Source organism: Amyelois transitella, chromosome 2 (genome assembly GCF_032362555.1).
Source record: "Amyelois transitella isolate CPQ chromosome 2, ilAmyTran1.1, whole genome shotgun sequence".
Taxonomy (NCBI): domain Eukaryota; kingdom Metazoa; phylum Arthropoda; class Insecta; order Lepidoptera; family Pyralidae; genus Amyelois; species Amyelois transitella.
This window is the reverse complement of record NC_083505.1, coordinates 987,816-1,008,877: the sequence shown is the minus strand read 5'-3', so window position 1 is coordinate 1,008,877 and position 21,062 is coordinate 987,816. Positions and strand designations below refer to the sequence as shown.

General features: G+C 38.0%; 2 protein-coding genes across 2 annotated transcripts; one reads left to right on the top strand and one right to left on the bottom strand.

Annotated features, from left to right (window-relative positions):
* The first annotated feature begins 2,890 nt into the window (after window positions 1–2,890).
* LOC106136838 (sodium/potassium-transporting ATPase subunit beta-2) lies at window positions 2,891–14,402 on the top strand. Its single transcript, XM_013337496.2, has 7 exons — window positions 2,891–3,033; window positions 8,809–8,937; window positions 9,248–9,370; window positions 10,196–10,377; window positions 11,437–11,541; window positions 12,338–12,506; window positions 13,620–14,402. Exons 1-7 carry the CDS (start codon window positions 2,898–2,900, stop codon window positions 13,727–13,729), a joined length of 954 nt encoding a protein of 317 aa, XP_013192950.1. The 5' UTR covers window positions 2,891–2,897; the 3' UTR covers window positions 13,730–14,402.
* Window positions 14,403–15,819: 1,417 nt separating this feature from the next.
* On the bottom strand, window positions 15,820–21,062 carry LOC106136844 (sodium/potassium-transporting ATPase subunit beta-2). Its single transcript, XM_013337503.2, has 6 exons — window positions 21,008–21,062; window positions 20,307–20,475; window positions 18,065–18,319; window positions 17,454–17,746; window positions 16,576–16,744; window positions 15,820–15,923 (listed from the first exon to the last, which is right to left on the bottom strand). The coding sequence occupies exons 2-6, from the start codon at window positions 20,464–20,466 to the stop codon at window positions 15,820–15,822; spliced, it is 981 nt and encodes a 326-aa protein (XP_013192957.1). The 5' UTR covers window positions 20,467–20,475; window positions 21,008–21,062.

The following is a 21,062-nucleotide window of genomic DNA, read 5'->3' as shown; positions in this document are numbered from 1 at the left end:
GGACCTCCTCAAAGGGAAGATCTTTCGCCAGGCTAGGTGTTATGCCTGGGGAACGGAGGCTCCGACGTTTTGTCAGAGGTTGTATATATAGCTCCAATCCGTGAAATCTTTGCTTGCGCGATTTAGGTTTTTCGCTGTTTTTGACTGATAGCGTCGCGTGATTGTATTTTTTATTATTGTGACGTGTGGTGCAGACATGTCGCTACATGTATTTGGACAACGGTCATTAATACCTCATTCGGTATCCAGTTAAATGCGTGATGCCACCAACGCTTATGTTTGAAGAATGGACATCATATAACAACCACTTAGAAATAAAGTATGAGTTTCATTTGATGCCATGCTATGTGGTCGTGTGGTTCCCGGCACCAGTAAAATAGGGCCACTCCATCTCTTTTCCATGATGTTGTAAAAGGCTAATTATTGATAGGCTCATAAACTTCAGATTCTTCTTTTAAGCGATGGGCTAGCAACCTGTCACTATTTGAATCTCAATTCAATTATCAAGCCAAGCAGCTGAACGAGGCTTATCAGTCTTTTCAAGACTGTTGGCTCTTTCTACCCCGAGAGGGATATAGACGTGGCTATATGTATGTATGTTTCATTGGATAGTAATTGAAGGCTGGGCGGGCGAGGCTGGGCGGGGGCAGGCGGCGATAGTTGCCGCTAGCTAGATTTAGGCGGATATCTACTTGTTCAAAGACTTTATAGGCAGTATAGAAGTGATCATAGGTAGGAACAGACTAATAAAATATAAATATTAAACCATTCAAATTTGTAGAACTGTGTCAAGGCATGTAACTTTTAATTATTTTTTTAAATATATTTATGTATATCAAGGTAAATAAGAATAAAACTAAAAATAAAGAGAAATTCAGAACAAGGGCACTACTTATTTCTAGAGAAATTTCTTCCAGCAGGCCCACGACAGGAAAGTGTAAAGGGAGGCATTGGCTTGTGTACATGAATAAAAAAATAGGTAAAAAAACTTTTTAAGTTAAACGGTTTTATGTTAAACATACATTGCAATGTTTAATATAAATGTACTAAAAACCAAAAAATAAAAAAATAGGTAAAAAAACTTTTTAAGTTAAACGGTTTTATGTTAAACATACATTGCAATGTTTAATATAAATGTACTAAAAACCAAAAAATAATAAAATAGATACAGTCGTGGGAATTATAAACATATGCATAGACTAGACTAAAATAAAACCGTGGGGCACGTCAATTGTCTACAATCGTTGATTAAAATGTTTGTTTTGTAAAGTTACACAACAATGTATGTTTAACATAAAACCGTTTAACTTAAAAAGTTTTTTTACCAATTTTTATTTGTTTTTGTAACGAATAAACTCAAAAACTACTGGACCGATTTGAATGAAATTTGGCACAGGGATAGACTTAACCTTCAGGAGTAACATAGGCTACATTTTATCCCACTGCTTAGATTTTAATTTTGAATAGTAAATTGTATTCTACTTGTTGAGACCTTTCATTTGATACCCATGTTGATGGGATTGATAAAACCTAAGTTATCCGCCATTTTGTAGATGCCGCCATCTTGGATTTCAATTTTTTATAGTATATTGTATTCTGCTTGTTGAGCCCTTTCATTTGATACCCATATTGATGGGATTAATGAAACCTAAATTATCCGCCATTTTGTAACGGCGGCCATCTTGAATTTATAATGATAATGAATAAACATAATTATATTGTCACCAAAATCCAAAGTGTATACAAAATTTCAGATTAATCGGTTGACAGGAAGAGGGTGAAATTTGAATTACTAAATTTGACCCAAGAATAAATAAAACAAACGGGGTGAGCTAAATAAAACCGTTTAATAATAAAAAAAGAAAGATATAAACTTCTTTCTTTAAGTAACATCCTTTTCAGAAGGTGCACTGGTAACGCTTTTACCTTGAGCTTGGATTGGGTGAGTCAGGTTTTTACATGAAGCGACTCCGATGCTAGGTAGGTCCATCATATTACACAATGACCCATCGCTTAGTAATAAAGTATAAGTTTCATTCAATGATAATTGAAGGCTGGGCGGGCGACTATAGTTAAAGATTTAGGTGGATATCCACTACTTCATTGACTATAGCAGTATATAAGTGATCAAAGGTAAGTACAGTAGAAGTCAATGTAAATAATTAAACCATTTATTAATATTTCATAATATTTATGCATTATGCCAATGCGGTGTGGTTCCCAGCACCAATACAAAAAAGAATAGGACCACTCCATATCTTTCCCATGGATGTCGTAAAAGGCGACTAAGGGATAGGCTTACAAATTTGAGATTCTTTTTTAGGCGATGGGTTAGCAACCTGTCACTATTTGAATCTCAATTCTATCATTAAGCCAAATAGCTGAACGTGGCCATTCAGTCTTTTCAAGACTGTTGGCTGTGTCTACCCCGCAAGGGATATAGACGTAACCATATTATGTATGATATGGTGGTTACTACTTGTGACTTCCTACCCTAAGAAGGAACATGGGTTTCTGTCGTTTTGGCTGAAGCAAGATGATAGATTTGTCGATAACCTCTTCCAACTTCAAGTTACTGAAAATGGTCAAGAATCTACACTGAAGTCTCAACCAAGACTTTCTGATAGACACATTTGCGCACTTAAATATCTTGTTGTGTATAAAAATGACTAGAATTGAGATTGAAGTTTGTAATATCTTTATTGCACAGTAATTTATACAATTACAAGAAAAAATTAATAAATCACTTCCAATGAAGTTTTCGCCCTAGAGGCCTTATCCTCTAAGAGACAACGGTTCATAGGTACAAAACATCGCTTGCAATTTCACTCTATATCTTGATATTCTACGTTCCTTATCCGCGGTTGCTCGCGTTCAGAATTCAGTCAGTCTCCACCATGGGCGCTCACAAGCAGAATGGTGAAGTCAACTACTGCAGGAGACCACCAGATAGACCTTTCTTGCAGAGGATCCAGTACGCTATATGGAACCCAGAGGAGGGGAAGTTTTTGGGGCGCACGCCGCATAGATGGGGTGAGTACCTATCCTAATATAGCTCATCTCGTGTGTTTTTTTATGCATTATGCCAATGCCGTGTGGTTCCCGGCACCAATACAAAAAAAGAATAGGACCACTCCATCTCTTTCCCATGGATGTCGTAAAATATACTAACTATAATTTCTTTTTTTTTTCGTACTCAGTGGAATTACCATCCAGAAAGTAATATTGAGATTAAACTGTCAACAATCGACTGTAATAAATTTTTATGACGGGCAATAAATCTACAATTATTGTAAAAAAAATAACTTTAGCTCGCAGCTTATTCCACGTAAAATTCCCGGTTTCTTGTTCTCGCGGGATTCTCAGTTTTAGACGAAGTAGCCTATGTTTGACCATAAAAATACATAAAATAATTCGGAGACAGACACATCACATTAGGACAATATGAAGTTCAATAAAAGAAATTGTTCAAAGCAAATGACATTATTCTTCCCGGCGGCGTTAGTCCTGGTTACAGCCTCATCTCTCTGGAGAGGAAGAACATTTGCTTTGATAGCATATCAAGCTTAGCTCTATATAGTTATGGAACCTACTTAAATTTAAGGGTGCATATCAGAATACCTAGGTTGTGAAATGACACTATAACTTTAATCAATTTATAACCTATGTTCTTAAAGTGGGAGATAACATCGCGATGATACATGCACATTACAATACGGGTTAAGGTTCCCCTGTAAAGGTTGCGGAGGTCAGATGTGAATCGCTTCGTGCCAAAATCTGACTTACCTTAAAAACTTAGCTGACCCCTGGGTATCACTCCTTGAATACTTGACGGCCTCTGTGGCGCAGCAGTAGTGCGCTTGTCTTTGTCACCGGAGGTATCGGGTTCCAATCCCGGCCAGGGCATGATGAGAAACGAACTTTCTCTGATTGGCCTGGGTCTTGGATTTTTATCTATATAAGTATTTATTATAAAATATAGTACCTACCTATCGTTGAGTTAGTATCTCGTAACGTAGGTAAAGCTTCGAACTTACTTCGAGGCTAACTCAATCTGTGTAATTTGTCCCGTATATATTTATTTATTTATATTTAATAAATTAGGATCCCCCTGTAAAGGTTGCGGGAGGGATGGAGTCGCCTTGTGTAAAAAGATGAAAAGGACCATAAAAAGGATTGTATTTATGACCGAACTCTGGGCCTCTCACCAGAGAGGATAAAATTGTGACTTACGCCGATAATGATGAAGAACATACCTAGAACATTCCACAGAAAAGATTTATTGGTTCTTTTAGAACCCAACATTAATAAACTTAAATACTACATTATATCAATATTCATCTGCTGAAACATCATTTAGTAATGAAATATGTAATTACAAAGTTAGTAGATAACTTGTAATTATGTTTAAAACTATGAGTTTTTAACGAACTTTACAATGTATCTTTAATGTACGAGTATTATTGAATGTATAGTTTTCACGCTGGTCTGGTAGTAAAGGTATATATTTAAAGGTATATTTTTTATTTTTTGCCGTGTAGTTCCCAGCACCAATAGAAAAAAGAATAGGTCACTCCATCTCTTCCCATGGATGTCGTAAAAGGCGACTAAGGGATAGGCTTATAAACTTGGGATTCTTCTTTTAGGCGATGGGCTAGCAACCTGTCACTATTTGAATCTCAATTCTATCTTAAATCGAAATAGCTGAACGTGGCCTATAAGTCTTTTCAAGACTGTTGGCTCTGACCCGCAAGGGTCGAGACGTGATGATATGTATGTATGTATTTTTTAAGTACATACGTGTGTATGCCAGCTGCTTGTTTCTCGTGCAGATTGAAAAATTAAATCATAGGAATACACATAAACTTAGGATTTCTCTTTTAGACGATGGTCTGGGCTTTTCTGTTTTTGTCAATACCGTTAGCTCTTACCCGTAAGTAATAAGGACGTGATTATATGTATGTATATACATGAACGGGAGAAGAATTCTTGAAAAATGAGTAAAAATTACTAAGCGAGTAGAAACTACACGAGAATTAAGAAATACTTATTTAGACAGGTCGATTAGCCCTTAGTCTAAAAGGAATCTTTTAAATTTAAACGCTAAAATAGGTATATTAATTTTTTTATTAAAAGTGAGTTATGAAATATAGGTATCCATAGCCAATTCTCGCAAACAATAACCTTCAATTTCTACCTTACACCTATAACAATCGTCGTAAAGATGGGTGCGATCCATAGAGTTCACATGAGGTACATCTGGAGTGCGCAGTCGCTAGAAGTTGAAGAACAATCAGAATTTCGAATTTAGATTATATAACTTTGATTATTAACTTTAATCTATACTAATATTACAAAGCTGATGAGTTTGCTTGATTGTTTGAACGCGATAATCTCAGGAACTACTGGTTCGAATTGAAAAAATCTTTTTGCTATATAAAGTTTAAGATCGAAGAAATAATGGAATATGTGGAAAAAAAAACGGGGAAACCCTTTTCTCGGTAACATGTCGAAGTATTATTAAGTTTCTTACAACTTTCAACTCCGAATATCACTTCCATACTAATATAATAATGAGAAAACTGTTTTTTGTTTGTCGTGAATACATTCTAAACAACTTTCATGATTTTTTGGCAAAGAGATCAGAGAAAATCATAATAATGTTCCTCCTTTTTCCAGAAATTCGCCCCTTTTCACATACAAAAACGGGAATTGCGGTTAACGGCTAGTATTTAATGAAAGCGGTTTCGAACAAATCTTCATAACGAAAGTTCCCGCCGTGAAGTACTTGACGCGCACTCTATAAGACACCAAATACTTATTATTCCTCTACAGTGCGATCCGATAGGTGCGGTATGTCAAGCCACCCCCAGTATAGTGGAGTTTTCCATTACGCACACTTTTCATTACTTGCTGAAATGGGCACAGTCTTCGTTTCGCACTTAGTAGTAGATACATACATACATATAATCACGTATATATCGTTTGCGGGGTAAACAGAGCCAACAGTCTTGTAAATACTGATAGGCCACGTTCAGCTGTTTGGTTTACTGATTGAATTGAGATTCGAATAGTGACAGGTTGCTAGCCCGTCGCATCGCCTGAAAGAAGTATCCAAAGTCTGAATCTTCAGGACGCAACCGGGACTTATTCTAGAAAGATCCTATTCTCAATTTCCGCGAACCACAAGGCACAGTCATAAAACCATAAATATCATTTATTCGTCGTCCATATCATCACATAGGTACTGATAGAAATATACTATAATGTATGAATCATTACGCATCACTTCCAATTCGACGTTTCACTAGAGTTTATTTCAGTCTACCGGCATCATGACTTATCATGAATATGCAAAATTTATAGATTCACCGACAAATCTTATAATACACAAGCTGTGGCCGCGACTTCGTCTGCGTGAATGAAATTGGGCATCATTGAAGCCCTCAAGGATGAATAATTTCCCCTGTTTTTTCACATTTTCCATTACTACTTCGCTCATAAAAGTTACAGCGTGATGTTTGTTTGTTTGAACGCGCTAATCTCAGAACCCTCTGGTTCGAATTGAAAAATTCTTTTTGCATTGAATAGACCATTTATCGAGCTTTAGGCTATAGGTATAACATCACGCTGCAACTATAAGGAGCAAAGAAATAATGGAATATGTGAAAAAACAAAAAACGGGGAAAATTATTCATCATCAATGATGCCCAAAATAACTATTCCACGCGGACGAAGTCGCGGGCACGGCTAGTAAGTATAAGAATATACAGAAGCGGTAAACTCACGCGTCTCAATTTAGGTAATGTATCGGAAAATATTGCTTACTGACGTCACACCGCAGTTTACGTTCTCCGCAAATAGTCCGGCCTCGGTACATACATATACACATAATATTTTCACTGTAGGTACAGTCTGTTTGATTGTATACCACATAAATATCTTTCATATTTCCATGGATTATAAATTTGTTATATCAAATTTATAATGCCGTAGATAATAATTGGGAATTAGTAGATAATTTTTATGTCCGCGTGGTTCCCGGCACAAATACAAAAAAGAATAGCACCACTCCATGTCTTTACCATGGATGTCGTAAAAGGCGACTAAGAGATAGGCTTATACTTGAGCTTATATTTTTAGGCGATGGGCTAGCAACCTGTCACTATTTGAATCTCAATTCTATCATAATGCCAAACAGCTGAACGTGGCCTATCAGTCTTTTCAAAACTGTTGGCTCTGTCTACCCCTCAAGGGATATAGACGTGATTATATGTATGTACCTATGTCGTAAAAAACGACATAGAAAATGTTAGTTAAAATACGCGCAGTGCCGTCACATCACTTATACTTGCAGGAAATCTTTGCACAAAGACCGCTTCAAAGTCGAGGGTTTTCGCAAAGGCATTCTTCCTTACTACCACAAATCTTGTAGTAAAAAAAAAACAGCCTTCAAAATCCTCCAGGGACTGTCGACCTCGTCGAAACGGAAATGGTTTCGTCAGTATTCCACCGAGTAATGTAAAGTAAACACGTACCACGGCCGAGCATTGGGCTATTTCGGCGAGAATCGATTCGCTAAGGATCAACTAACTACGTACTCATACCAAGGAGCTTGTAACTAATTGGATTCAACACTGCTTAATTATGGCGGAAGATTAAGCGTGGATTATAAATGACCTGGGTTGCAAAATTTTTATGTAATGTAGTTTCATTAACATCATGAGTTATTGTCTCTTCACCCGTTATCTATCATGAAATAAGTAATAAATATATGTATATATATAAGGGACATATTACTGAGTTAGTTACGAAGTAAGTTCGAAACTTGTGTTATGAGATACTAACTCAACGATACTATATTTTATGCTAAATACTTACTTATAAAGATAACCATTTATAAGTAAGTATTTATTATTGTAAAGATTCAATTGAAGAAAGTATAGAAATATACATTTCTTTTAATATGCCTAGCCAAGTAGAGCTACTATTTGCTTCCAATTTCATATCATTACGTACAGACAAATATACGAGACGTTATTTAGCACTTAGCACCTAATTTGCGAGTGGTATGAATAGCCATAATAGCATAATGATCGTTCAAATTTGTTATTTTAGCACTATTTAGTACAATAAGTCTTGTGATTGAAGATATCTTCATATCTAATTGGAGTACGCCCGCAACTCGGAATAAAATATAAAACGGAATGATTTTATGCGGCTGGAAAAAAGATTTCCCAAAATTCCTGTGGGAGTGTTTCCACTTGGGAAATCTTCTTGAAAACACAATGTATATAATATATTAGCTGTGCCCGCGACTTAGACCGCGTGGAATAGTTATTTTGGGCATCATTGAAGCCTTCAAGGATAAACAATTTCCCCCGTTTTTTTCACATTTTCCATTTTTTCTTCGTGCCTAATAGTTGCAGCGTGATGTTATAAAGCCTAAAGCCTTCCTCGATAAATGGTCTATTCAACACAAAAAGAATTTTCTTGAGATTAGCGCGTTCAAACAAACTCATCAGCTTTATAATATTAGTATAGATGTGAAATCTCTAGAACCAGCGGTTTGGGCTATCACATCACAACCCACGGCTCTACCAACCTTCCTGTAATCCTTGCTGAAGAATAATGGGTGGAGAGGCAACCCATGAGGCACCAACAAGAATTAACGTTATTTTTTGCCAAGTTCTTTGTTATAGTACGTTTAGTAGTTCAGCCGTAGCTTCGTTCAAGCTTTACAGAAGGAAAGACTTTCACACACAAATTTAGTGGTTTTGGATTCTGATGGATATTTACATATTCCAGGTGTGATCGGGCTGATCTACCTGGTGATGTACATCTGCATCATCATCTTCTTCTCCATCTGCATGACGGGGCTGCTGTACACCATGGACGAGAAGATCCCGTACTTCCAGCTAGCTGACTCCATCATTGGTAAAATACATACATACATATTATCACGTCTATATCCCTTGCGGGGTAGACAGAGCCAACAGTCTTGAAAAAACTGATAGGCCACGTTCAGCTGTTTGGCTTTATGATGGAATTGAGATTCAAATAGTGACGGGTTGCTAGCCCATCGTCTAAAGGAAGAATCGCAAGTTTATAAGCCAGCATCCATGGGAACGAGATGGAGTGGTCCTATTCATTTTTTCATCGGTGCCGGGAACCGCACGGCATTTTCGAGAACACTATTTTTAATTAGTAACTGAAGTTTAAAATAGTCTTGTGTAACCTGTTCCAGGCGACAACCCCGGGATGGGTCACCGGCCGCTGATCTACGAGGAGGGTGCTTTGATCTGGTACACCCGAGGCAACCGGACGCAGTACCAGAAGTACATAGACAACTTGAATGAGTTTCTGAACCGTAAGTGGCTTTATGGTATGATGAAAGAGAGCGAAATTTCAAAATTTTACATACATACGTATGGTCACGTCTATCTCCCTTGCGGCGTAGACAGCGCCAACAGTCTTGAAAAGTCTGAATGGCTACGTTCAGCTATTTGGCTTAACGATAGAATTGAGATTCAACTAGTGACAGGTTGTTAGCCCATCGCCTAAAAAAGAATGCCAAGTTTGTAAGCCTATCGCTTAGTCGCCTTTTACGACATCCATGGGAAAGAGATGGAGTGGTCCTATTATTTTTTGTATTGGTGCCGGGAACCACACGGCAAATAATTTTGTTTGTCAAAATTTTGTTATGAACAATTAGATATATATAGATATGACATGAATTAACGGCACATAGCAGCTTCAAGTTTGGATGGTCACGGATGTCGTAAAGGCGACTAAGGGATAGGCTTAAAACTTGGGTTTCTTCTTTTAGGCGATGGGCTAGCAACCTGTCACTATTTGAATCTCAATTCTATCATTAAGCCAAATAGCTGAACGTGGCCATTCAGTCTTTTCAAGACTGTTGGCTCTGTCTACCCCGCAAGGGATATAGTCGACCTACTACTATATATGACCATATGATATGACCATATGTATGCTATTAATTACTGAAGCTCCTATCTTAGTAAGCCTTAATAGTGCACATGCGCTTTGGAAGCAGTAGTAGATATAATTAGATCTAAGTGATGTGACGTCAATAAGTGATACCTTGTATCCAATTTTGAAGATAAATCTACTCTATTCTATTCTAGTATATTCGAAAAGCTGTTTCATGTAAAATTTTCCCTTTCATTTCCAGCGTACGAGAACAAATCCTTACTGGTGAACCGGGGGGTGAACCAGATAGACTGTCCTAACGAGATGCGACCGCCCCGGGATGAGGTCTGCTCCTTCGATGTGACCAGGCTCCGGGCTTGCACCAAGGAGACTGACTATGGCTACAGCAGCGACAAGCCATGCTTCGTTATCAAGTTGAACAAAGTATGATTATTTCAATTTCAATTTCATTCATCTATTCTAATATTATAAAGCTAAAGACTTTGTTTGTTTGAACGCGCTAATCTGAGGAGCTATTGGTTCGAATTGAAAAATTATTTTTGTGTTGAATAGACCATTTATCGAGGAAGGCTTTAGGCTATTATAACATAACGCTACAACTATTAGGAGCGAAGAAATAATGGAAAATGTGAAACAAGCGGGGGAAATTATTCATCCTTGAGGGCTTCAATGATGCCCAAAATAACTATTCCATGCGGACGAAGTCGCGGGCACAGCTAGTTCATTCATATAATCACGTCTTTATCCCTTATCGGGGTCCCGGTGTAGACAGCGCCAGCAGTCTTGAAAGACAATAGGTCACGTTCAGCTGTTAGGCTTAGTGATAGAATTGACATTCAAATAGTGATGCTAGCCCATCGCCTAAAATAAGAATCCCAATCTTATAAGCCTATCCCTTAGTCAACTTTAACGACATCGATGGGAAAGAGATGGAGTGGCCCTATTATTTTTTATATTGCCACCAGGTAATTTTAATTTCTATTTATTTTATGTGTTGTGCGTTCTGAAGAATGAAGAAAAGAATTCTTTCTTCACTATCACTTTCCCTGATCACCATCTCACTTGGATTAGATCCCCGGGATGACAGAGCAAATCCTAAATCATTGTCATAGGTTTTAACAGTTCTAATGAACCTTGAGTTAACTTCGGCGGAGCAAAAATTTTTTTGTTTTAAATACTCGTAGTTTTAACTCAATCTGTAAGTTATGTTGTATTTATTTTAACGCAAATCTACGGGCATATTGAAATTATTTCATACTAGAGGCCGCCCGCGACTTCGTCCGCATGGAAACCCTATCAATCCCGCGGGAACTCCGGGATAAAAAGTAGCCTATATGTTATTCTGGGTCTTCGGCTATATACCCACATACTAAATTTCATCGTAATCGGTTCAGTAGTTTTTGCGCGAATGAGTAACAAACATCCATACTGACATACTCACAAACTTTCGCATTTATAATATAAGTAGGATATATTTTCCAGTTATACGGATTCAAGCCCGACTACTTTGACACTCTCGAAGAATTACCTGAAGAAATACCTCAGCATATCAAGGATTACATGACTGAACATACAGCGCATGAACAGGTAATACATACATACATACATATAATCACGTACCTATATATCCCTTGCGGGTTAGACAGATCTAACAGTCTTGAAAAGACTGATAAAGCACGTTCAGCTTCTTGACTTGATGATAGAATTGCGATTCAAATACTGACAGTGACAGTTTGCTAGCCTATTGCCAAAAAGATGAATCCCAAGTTTAAAATCCTATCCTTTAGGCGCCTTTTACTACATCAATGAGAAAGAGAAGGAGTGGTCCTATTCTTTTTTTATAAGTGCCGGGAACCACACGGCACTTTTTAATACATGATTGTGAATTTACTGTAATTTATTGTGGTCCAAAAAAGAGTTATTGTATTTTTCTTTGCGAACAGAACTTTTATCGACGTGATACCTAACTACGTTTAAAATAAGTCTGAAGATGAAGCGTGTATAACGACCAAAGTGGAAGTGAGGACAGGCAAAGACTCAGATCAGAGAATTTGCCTTCCAAGATTTCAGCTTGAACATACATACATACATATAATCACGTCTATATCCCTTGCGGGGTAGACAGAGCCAACAGTCTTGAAAAGACTGATAGGCCACGTTCAGCTATTTTGCTTTAAGATAGAATTGAGATTCAAATAGTGACAGGTTGCTAGCCCATCGCCTAAAAGAAGAATCCCAAGTATATAAGCCTACCCCTTAGTCGCCTTTCACGACATCCATGGGAGAGAGATGGAGTGGTCCTATTCTTTTCCTATTAGTGCCGGGAACCACACGGCACTTCAGCTTTCAGCTTGAAGCTGATAAAATACCTTATTTATTTCAGCGTCGTAAAGTATGGGTATCATGCGAAGGGGAGCGTGGGGCTGACAAGGACGCCCTGGGATCCTTGAAGTACTACCCCCAACCAGGGTTCTCCCAGTCCTATTTCCCATACGACAACACGCCTGGATACCTGAGTCCTTTGGTCTTTGTGGAACTACAGAATCCGACAAGTGAGCATTAGAATTTAGTATTAGGTTGATATCAAACTTCTAAATCTTATCTATAAAGTCTAATAAGATGTCTTTTTGTATTACATCGGTAAGCTTACAGAAAGCTTAGTTTAATTATATTAATTTTCTGTGGGTGATTTTGTGGTGTACGAAGGCTTGTAAGCAGAATTATTCTGAGACGTGTTCTAGGTAACACCTTTAACTCAAAAAATGCTTTAACATACATACATACATACATATGGTCACGTCTATATCCCTTGCGGGGTAGACAGAGCCAACAGTATTGAAAAGACTGAATGGCCACGTTCAGCTATTTGGCTTAATGATAGAATTGAGATTCAAATAGTGACAGGTTGCTAGCCCATCGCCTAAAAAAGAATCCCAAGTTTGTAATCCTATCCCTTAGTAGCCCATTTACGACATCCGTGGGAAAGAGATGGAGTGGTCCTATTCTTTTTTGTATCGGTGCCGGGAACCACACGGCACCAATGCTTTAAAAAGGCGCAAATTGGTAGGTAACTTTGACTTTGGTCTCCGTTAAACTTTGTTCTTGTCTGATTTCTGAAATTACACTTTTAATGTTACCACGTCATAAATATATGTATGTTACTATGACTAATATCAGTGAAATCCATTCAGTGGTTTCAGCTGCGTAATATACATACATAAAATCACGCCCATTTCCCAGAGGGGTAGGCAGAGACTACATCTTTTCACTTGCCACGATCTCTGCCTACTTCTTTCGCTTCATCCACATTCATAACTCTCTTCATGCAAGCTCGGCGGTTTCGGGTAGGTACTTTTGATCTAACCCTTTACCAGGACGTCCTTAAGTATTTATTATAAAAGGTAGTATCGTTGAGTAAGTATCTCGTAACACAAGTCTCGAACTTACTACGAGCCTAACTCAACTGACCCTTTGCCAGGACCTCTTTTATTTGATCAAGATACGTTCGTAGGCCACTCCGACCTATCCCTCCACACTCCACACTCTCCTTGTATATTTGTTTAATTTATAAATTAAGATTTTTTTTTAATTTGTATTATATTCCCTTGCAGAAGCATATGTTCATTACAGTGTTGTATTGTGACTTCAGCTGCCTAATTTTTCAGGGGGTCAGATCATCAACATCCGCTGCAGGGCTTGGGCCAAGAACATCAGGTACTCCGAGAGCCTCAAGAACCGTCTCGGCTCCACGCATCTGGAGGTCATGATCGATTAAAGACTGGTCTCGTAGAAACTACCAGTGCCTTAGTATTTAAAAAAAATGTTCAATCACACATTTCATGCAGAATTTTAAGAGAATTCTCTCTCTTCTTCCACTATCAATAAAAATAAAAATAAATTTAATAGAATTGTAAACCTTTAAACTTATAGAAGGTCACTATTTAGATTTCTTTGATAAGTATAATTTTAAATCCAAAATTAATGTCACAGAAATCAAAATAGTAAGCGCCTTTCTATTAAGATTTACAATTTTAAATAATTAAAGAGATTAAGTTTTTCGATCCAATAAAAATTTAACTAATTAAATAACGCGCATACGTTCATATTGCGAAGACTGTTCTAGTTATATTTTTAGTAGTCAATTCACCACTTACAAAGTCACAGGGTCACAGGATTTAATTTTATTTAATTTGGCATCTCTTTCTTTACCTTCCTGACCACGGGATCGAAATAGAAACTTGTTCTGAAGCAAGAATCCATAAAATTTCTATCATTTACATGTCATGAAGTTTAATTTTGGTTCTGTAGTTTCAAATTTATCCATTACAAAACAAACATATCTTAATCAGTGTAGATTAGTTTGTTTCTAGTCACGATATTTTTAGATTTTGTTTAAAAATGTCTCATTACAGACATTTAAGGAATAAGTACTTAAATAAAGGTTAGTAATAAATACATTTATGTGATAAACTGTTTTTTCTTGTGCGTGAGGTTCCCGGCACCAAAACAAAAAAGAATAGGACCACTCCATCTCTTTCTCATGGATGTCGTAAAAGGCGACTCAGGGATTATGAACTTGCGATGCTTTTTTAGGCGTTGTGCTGGCAACCTGTCACTATTTGAATCTCAATTCTATCATTATCAGCCAAACAGCTGAACGTGGCCTATCAGCCTTTTCGAGGCTGTCTGCTCTGTCTACCCCGCGGGGAATTAAGTATGTTTTTTTTCATTTACAGCAGCCTTGGAGGTTTTATGTCAGTTTGGGATAAAATATCTCTCATCAGACAGAGAGAGAGAGAGATGGAAAACTCAACTGTTGAAGTTTTAGTGCTTTTAAAGTTTGTGAGAATTAGGTAACTACCTATAGTTGACAGTTTGTCACTTGTCACGAGAGTTGGTGTCAAAAATCTTGAGAATTTAAATGCAGTTAGTGCTTTTGTTTTCTGTTAATTGCTAAAATAAATATATTGAGTAAAAGTAGGCTTACAAACTTGGGATTCTTTTTTAGGCGATGGGCTAGCAACCTGTCACTATTTGAATCACAATTCTATCATTAAGCTAAATAGCTGAAAGTGGCCATTCAGTCTTTTTAAGACTGTTGGCTCTGTCTACCCCGCAAGGGATATAGACGTGACCTTATGTTTGTATGTATGTATAAAAATTGTCAGTTTTGTCACTTGTCAGTCACGAAAGCTGGTGTCGAAAATGTTGAGAATTTTAGATGCAGTTAGTGCTTTTGTTTGTAGTCAATTCATCTAAAATAGAATAGTGTTACTATTCCACACAGCACACACAATCTATAGGTACTTCTTATACGATTAACAAGGCGTCAAATCCCAATTGGAAATGAGAGTTTGGCATTGAAACAATGTATAAAACAATAGCGTAATTTATTTCACACTCAATTATAATTGACTTCTCATTCGTACGTCTAAAATGACATTCGTAATAAATACAATTCACAGCTTTTTGTAATAATCTGGTTTTACCTAATTCTTGAAATCACATAACATTAGAATGAATAAGAAGTTCGTAGAAGATTTTAGATTTGTACCTATTTAGAAAAATATTTAAAATTTTCAAATTAGTACCAGGGTTCATTAAATTTTTTAAGTTATTCTGTCAAAATGCATGCAAGACTGATGAAAAGCTGTAAACATTGGCCAATTATATGACGACAGCAAACAATTTTCGCGTCTTTACAAATCACTCTTCCATTTTTAAATCGAAAAAAATAAATAACAATGAATTAATTATACGCAGCAATTAAACAGTTCTCTTTGGAAAAAAAAGACTAGATTTAAACAGCAACAAATAATTCAAATTTCGAATGTTTTTTTTTAAAGTCTTAGAAAAATCACAAAATTATTCAATCATGATCTCAATGTGCACGGAACCCATGCCTTCGTGGCGGTCGTACTTTATATTGTGCGCCCACGCACGACATTCGATGTTGATCAGCATGCCAGCTGGAAATGAAACATTATGATTATTATCCTAGCGTTTGACCCTAGGAAGAGCCCAAGGTTCTCTTATCGCCGAAATCTGATCGATAAGGTACTAAAAAGAAACACCCCAAAACCAATTCTCTAAAGAATCTTTGGATCTTGCAAGGACTCTTTTCGATTGCCTACCAACGACCATCATATCTTTCCAAAATAAGCCTCAGTTTTGGCGACTTCCAGTTGGAAACTAATGCTAATACCCTAATGTGCAGTCCTACAGTCTACTGTCAGAATTCAGGAGGAGTACTCCCTTTGATGAAAGATCCATGCAGACTCCTAGATTTAAGTTGCTCAATGTTCAGACTATATCTTAATTTTAAAAAATTATTATGAGACTCGTGTCGCCGTGTGATTCCCGTCACCATTAAAATAAAGAATAGGACCATTCCATCTCTTTCTCATGGATGTCTTAAAAGGCGACTAAAGGATAGGCTTATAACTTGGGATTCTTCTTTTAGGCGACAGGCTAGAATCCTGGCACTATTTAAATCTCAATTCTATCATCGAGCTAAAAACCTGAACGTGGCCTATCAGTCTTTTCAAGACTGATGGCTCTGTCTACCCCGCAAGGGATATAGACGTGATTTTTTGTATGTATGTATTAAGTGATACTTACTCTTCGGCCTCTGAAAGTGGACGGCGACCAAGGGACTGAGGTAGCCCTCCTGGTTGGTGTACGGGAAGTAGTACCCGGGGAAGCCCCTATAAGGCAGGTACTGGATTGGACCAATGTGCTCGCGGTCGGCGGGGTTTTCCCCCTCACAGGATACCCACACCATGTTCAACTGAAAAGATAGAAAAAATAAAGATACATACATACATATAATCACGTATATATCCCTTGCGGGGTAGCCAACAGCATTGATAAGACTGACCACGTTTAGCTGTTTGGCTGAATGATAGATCTGAGATTTAAAGAGATTAAAAAAAATTCATTCACATATCACGACTTTGTCATTTACGGGGTAGACAATGCCAAAGTCTTGAGAAGATTGGTAGCTAGTGACGGTTATTTAGCACATCGCCTAAAAGAAGATTCAAATTTTTGATAGTAAATTTAAGAAGAAGTAGGTATTTAGAATATATTTTTCAGTTGGTAAAAATGAGTATTTAGCGGAAGATGACGTTCTTTAACATTTATTATGTACAAGAGGCCGCCCACAACTTCGTCCGCGTAAAACTTTTATCATAACAAAACAATAAATCCCACGGGAACTCCGGGATAAAAAGTAGCCTGTATGTTATTCTGAGTTCAGCTACCTACATACCAAATTTCATCGTAATCAATTCAGTACTATTTGCGTGAAAGATTAACCAACATCCATAATCGCATTTATAATATAAGTAGGATATATGAATGTGGATGAAGCGAAGGAAGTATGCAGAGATCGTGGCAAGTGGAAAGAGGTAGTCTCTGCCTACCCCTCCGGCAAAGAGGCGTGATTTTATGTATGTATGTAGGATATATGATACATATGCTACTGAAGAACTTACATAATTCTTATCATACGCGGTAATATTCTTGACGTGTTCCTTCAAGTCCTCAGGCATGGCCTTCGGCAGAGCATCAGAGCTGTTGTAGAAGCTTGGCTTCCACCCGTAGATCTTGTTCAGCTTGAGGAAGATGCAAGGTGTTGAGGCGTGGTACGCGAAGTGGTTCCCCTCGACGCAGGGACCCCAGGCGCTGATGTCCACATCACAGACCTTCCCGGCCGGGGGAGGGAGCTTGAAGTCACAGTTGTGGATGTTCTGACCCGCACCGGCTTTTTTGCCGTCTCTTTTGTACGCTGAAATGGAAAATGAAAGAATTTGGCATTCATTCATATAATCACGCCTTTATCCCTATATATATAGTTATCAGAGCCAGCAGTCTTGATAGACTGATAGGCCACGTTCAGCTGTCAGGCTTAATGATAGAATTGTGATTCAAATAGTGACAGGTTGCTAGCCTGTCGCCTCAAAGAAGAATCCCAAGTTTATAAGCCATTAATTAGTCGGCTTTTACGACATCCATGGAAAAGAGGAGTGGTTCTGTTCTTTTTCTATTTGTGCCGGTAACCACACGCAGAAACTAGCCAGATTTACCGCGCACCCTAAAATCTCACCTGTCAAAAAGCTGGACAATTCCCTAACCCAAAACTGGTGGCTGTTTGGGTCGTTGCCTTTGTACCAGATCACACTGCTGGAGACCTCTGGAGGCGTGGGCCTGAACCCGAGCCCTGGGTTCGTGCCGATGATGCTCTCCTGGAGTTTCCACTTGGGCTGTCTCTGGTCCAGCATTTGAAGGAAGGTCCACATGCAGATAGCTACCAGAATGGCCAGTGCGCTGTAGAATGTGAAGTAGAATAGGCATATCTTGGCTGGAACAGAGAAAAACATATTGTTGGACATTTTAAATAGGTGCCGTGTGGTTACCGGTACTTATATAAAAAATAAAAGGACCACGTCATCTCTTTATAAGATAGGCTAGGCTTTACAGAAAGGGTTATAAATTTGAAATTCTTGTTTTAGGCGATGGGCTAGCATACGTAACATTGAACAAACAAATGTCTATTTCATTTAATAGGCTATCTAGTATGCTTAAGTATGTCGTTTAGCAACTAAATTTAACATATTTATAAGATAATATATCATGTTTCAATGTAGCAAATTAAGCCTAACAGCAGAATGTGGCATATCAGTCGTTCAATGTCGGCTAGATTTGTCTACCCCGCAAGGGATATAGACGATCAGTCAATAGACATTGACCCACAATTTTCATAGGCAGCAAAATTTAGTTTAATGTGGTCGGAGTGGGAAGACCTAGACGAACGTATCTTGATCAAATTAAGGACGTCCTGGTAAAGGGTCAGGTCAAAAGTACCCGAGATCGTGGCAAGTGGAAGGAGGTACGAGGTTCTCTGCCTACCCCTCCGGGAAAGAGGCGTGATTTTATGTACGTATGGTTTTACCTCATTCAAGTCATCCATAACTTCTCAAAGTCTAACTAATTCTGTCTGGTTTTCCTTGGATTTCACTAGTATTCAAATCAAAAGGAGCGCATGCGCCGGAAACTGCGTGGAATTGGGGTAATGAGATGAGATTATTACGTCAAGTCGTCCTTAATTCCATACTTACAAAGCATTACAAAAAGAAAATATTGGCATTTTTTATGTTTGTTACCCATTAACTTAAAAACTGCTTGACCGATTTGGATGATATTTGGTATTGAGACAGAGAAACCTTCAATAGTACCATATATGCAAAGGCTTGCTCCAAATCTCGTCTTAAATAACGTAAGTTTTCTTGTTACTTCTTCACGGCTGAACCACTGTACCGATTTTGACGAAACTTAGATAGTTTAGATCTTGGAAATTAACATAAGTAACTATGCTTTTTTTGTTATTCCTACTGGAATAGTAGCTACGGGAATTATACTTTAAAGATGGCAAATCTGCGGATATAAGCTCGTCCCAAATACAAAAGACTAACTAATCTCGTCTAGTTTCCCCTGGATTCCACTGGTATTTAAATCCCAAGGAGCGGTCGCCGGAAGCCGCGGCGGCCGGGAATTGAAGCAATGAGATCATTACGAACATCCTGCGCGTGCGCGTGAGTCTCGCACAAAGATGTTCTGACCTTCTGTTCTATGGAATTTTGTACAAATGCTCAATGAATATGATGTACCGTGCGGTTTTCGGTATTAAGAATAGGATCACTCTATTCTACGGATGTGGTAAAAAGCGCTAAGGGAATAGGCAGATTTTACCTGATCCAGTATGGGTCAGGTACCTTAAAGGGCAATGGTTGCAGATGTCAGACGGAGTCACTTTGTTGGCTCTGTCTTAAAATGTGATGATCTTGAGACATAGAATGAAAAGGTCTACTCACATCAGCTGGATCCAGTCCTCTCAAATAACTGTATAGTCTTGGGGTTCCAAATGAAGTTTATTCCTTACGGTCTTTTAGTCTTTCCTTAATTGTAAGTTTTGCCCTGATGTAGAATGATAATGAGACGTGAAAGAAAAAGGTCTACTCACACCAGCTGGATCCAGTCCCCTTAAATAACTCTATAGTACATACATACATATAGTCACGTCTAAATCCCTTGCGGGATAGACAGAGCCAACAGTCGTGAAAAGACTGATAGGCCACGTTCAGCTTTTTGGCTTGATGATAGAATTGAGATTCAAATAGTGACAGGTTGCTAGCCCATCGCCTAAAAGAAGAATCCCAAGTTTATAAGCCTATTTCTATAACTCTACAGTCTTTGAACTTTATTCCTGAGAGGCCGCGGTCTTTCAGAGATTGTTGGTTCTTTCCTAACGTATAATGATGATGAGACGTAAAAGAAAAAGGTCTACTCACACCAGCTGGATCCAGTCCTCCCGCAGAACTCCTTGGTCTTGGGGTTCCATATGAACCGCTTGGCTTTCTGGCCCTTGGTCAGCGGTTCCTCTTTCTCCTTGTAGTAGAGGTTGAACCGCTCCAAGCTCGTCAGGTCTGAAGGGCGCTTCTTAACCGTCATTTCGGATTTCTGAAAATGTTCGTGGTGTTAACATAGTGAGAGTTAAAAGGAATATCTTTGTACATACGTACAGTACATACATATAGTCACGTAGTAACCCTTGCGAGGTAGACAAAGCCAACAGTTTTGAAAATACTGATAGGCCACGTTCAGCTGTTTGGCTTGATCATAGAATTGGGATCCAAATAGAAATAAATATATAATACGTTAAAAAACGAAATATTTTTTTAAATTTTCAATAAGTACTAAATGATACTTACATTATGTAAATATAAGGTCACTATTTGAATCTCAATTCCATCATCAAGCCAAAAAGCTGAACGGAGCCTATCAGTCTTTTCAAGGCTGTTGGCTCTGTCTACTCCGCAAGGAATATAGACGTGATTTTATGTATGAATGTAGTAAACTTTAAGACAAAAACTGTACTTATGTGCATTACGAGTATAAAAATATATTTAACTTTTTGAAGTGCAGTAGATTTCAATTAATAATACTCCTATCTATTAAATTGATGAGATTACTGGAACAAAGTAAAACTCACGTCTGGTGTCCTAGAAGCTAGTGTTGCCCCCCGTGTCCTCTCACCTTAGAGTTGG

Coding starts and splice junctions, on each gene's coding strand:
- LOC106136838 (XM_013337496.2), top strand. CDS start 2,898: ATGGGCGCTCACAAGCAGAATGGTGAAGTCAACTACTGCAGGAGACCA. Junction 9,371..10,195: donor CTTGAATGAGTTTCTGAACC/GTAAGTGGCTTT, acceptor TTTCATTTCCAG/CGTACGAGAACAAATCCTTA. Junction 10,378..11,436: donor TCGTTATCAAGTTGAACAAA/GTATGATTATTT, acceptor TATATTTTCCAG/TTATACGGATTCAAGCCCGA.
- LOC106136844 (XM_013337503.2), bottom strand. CDS start 20,466: ATGACGGTTAAGAAGCGCCCTTCAGACCTGACGAGCTTGGAGCGGTTC. Junction 18,320..20,306: donor GAGGACTGGATCCAGCTGGT/GTGAGTAGACCT, acceptor TCTCTGTTCCAG/CCAAGATATGCCTATTCTAC. Junction 16,745..17,453: donor CCGCGTATGATAAGAATTAT/GTAAGTTCTTCA, acceptor CTATCTTTTCAG/TTGAACATGGTGTGGGTATC.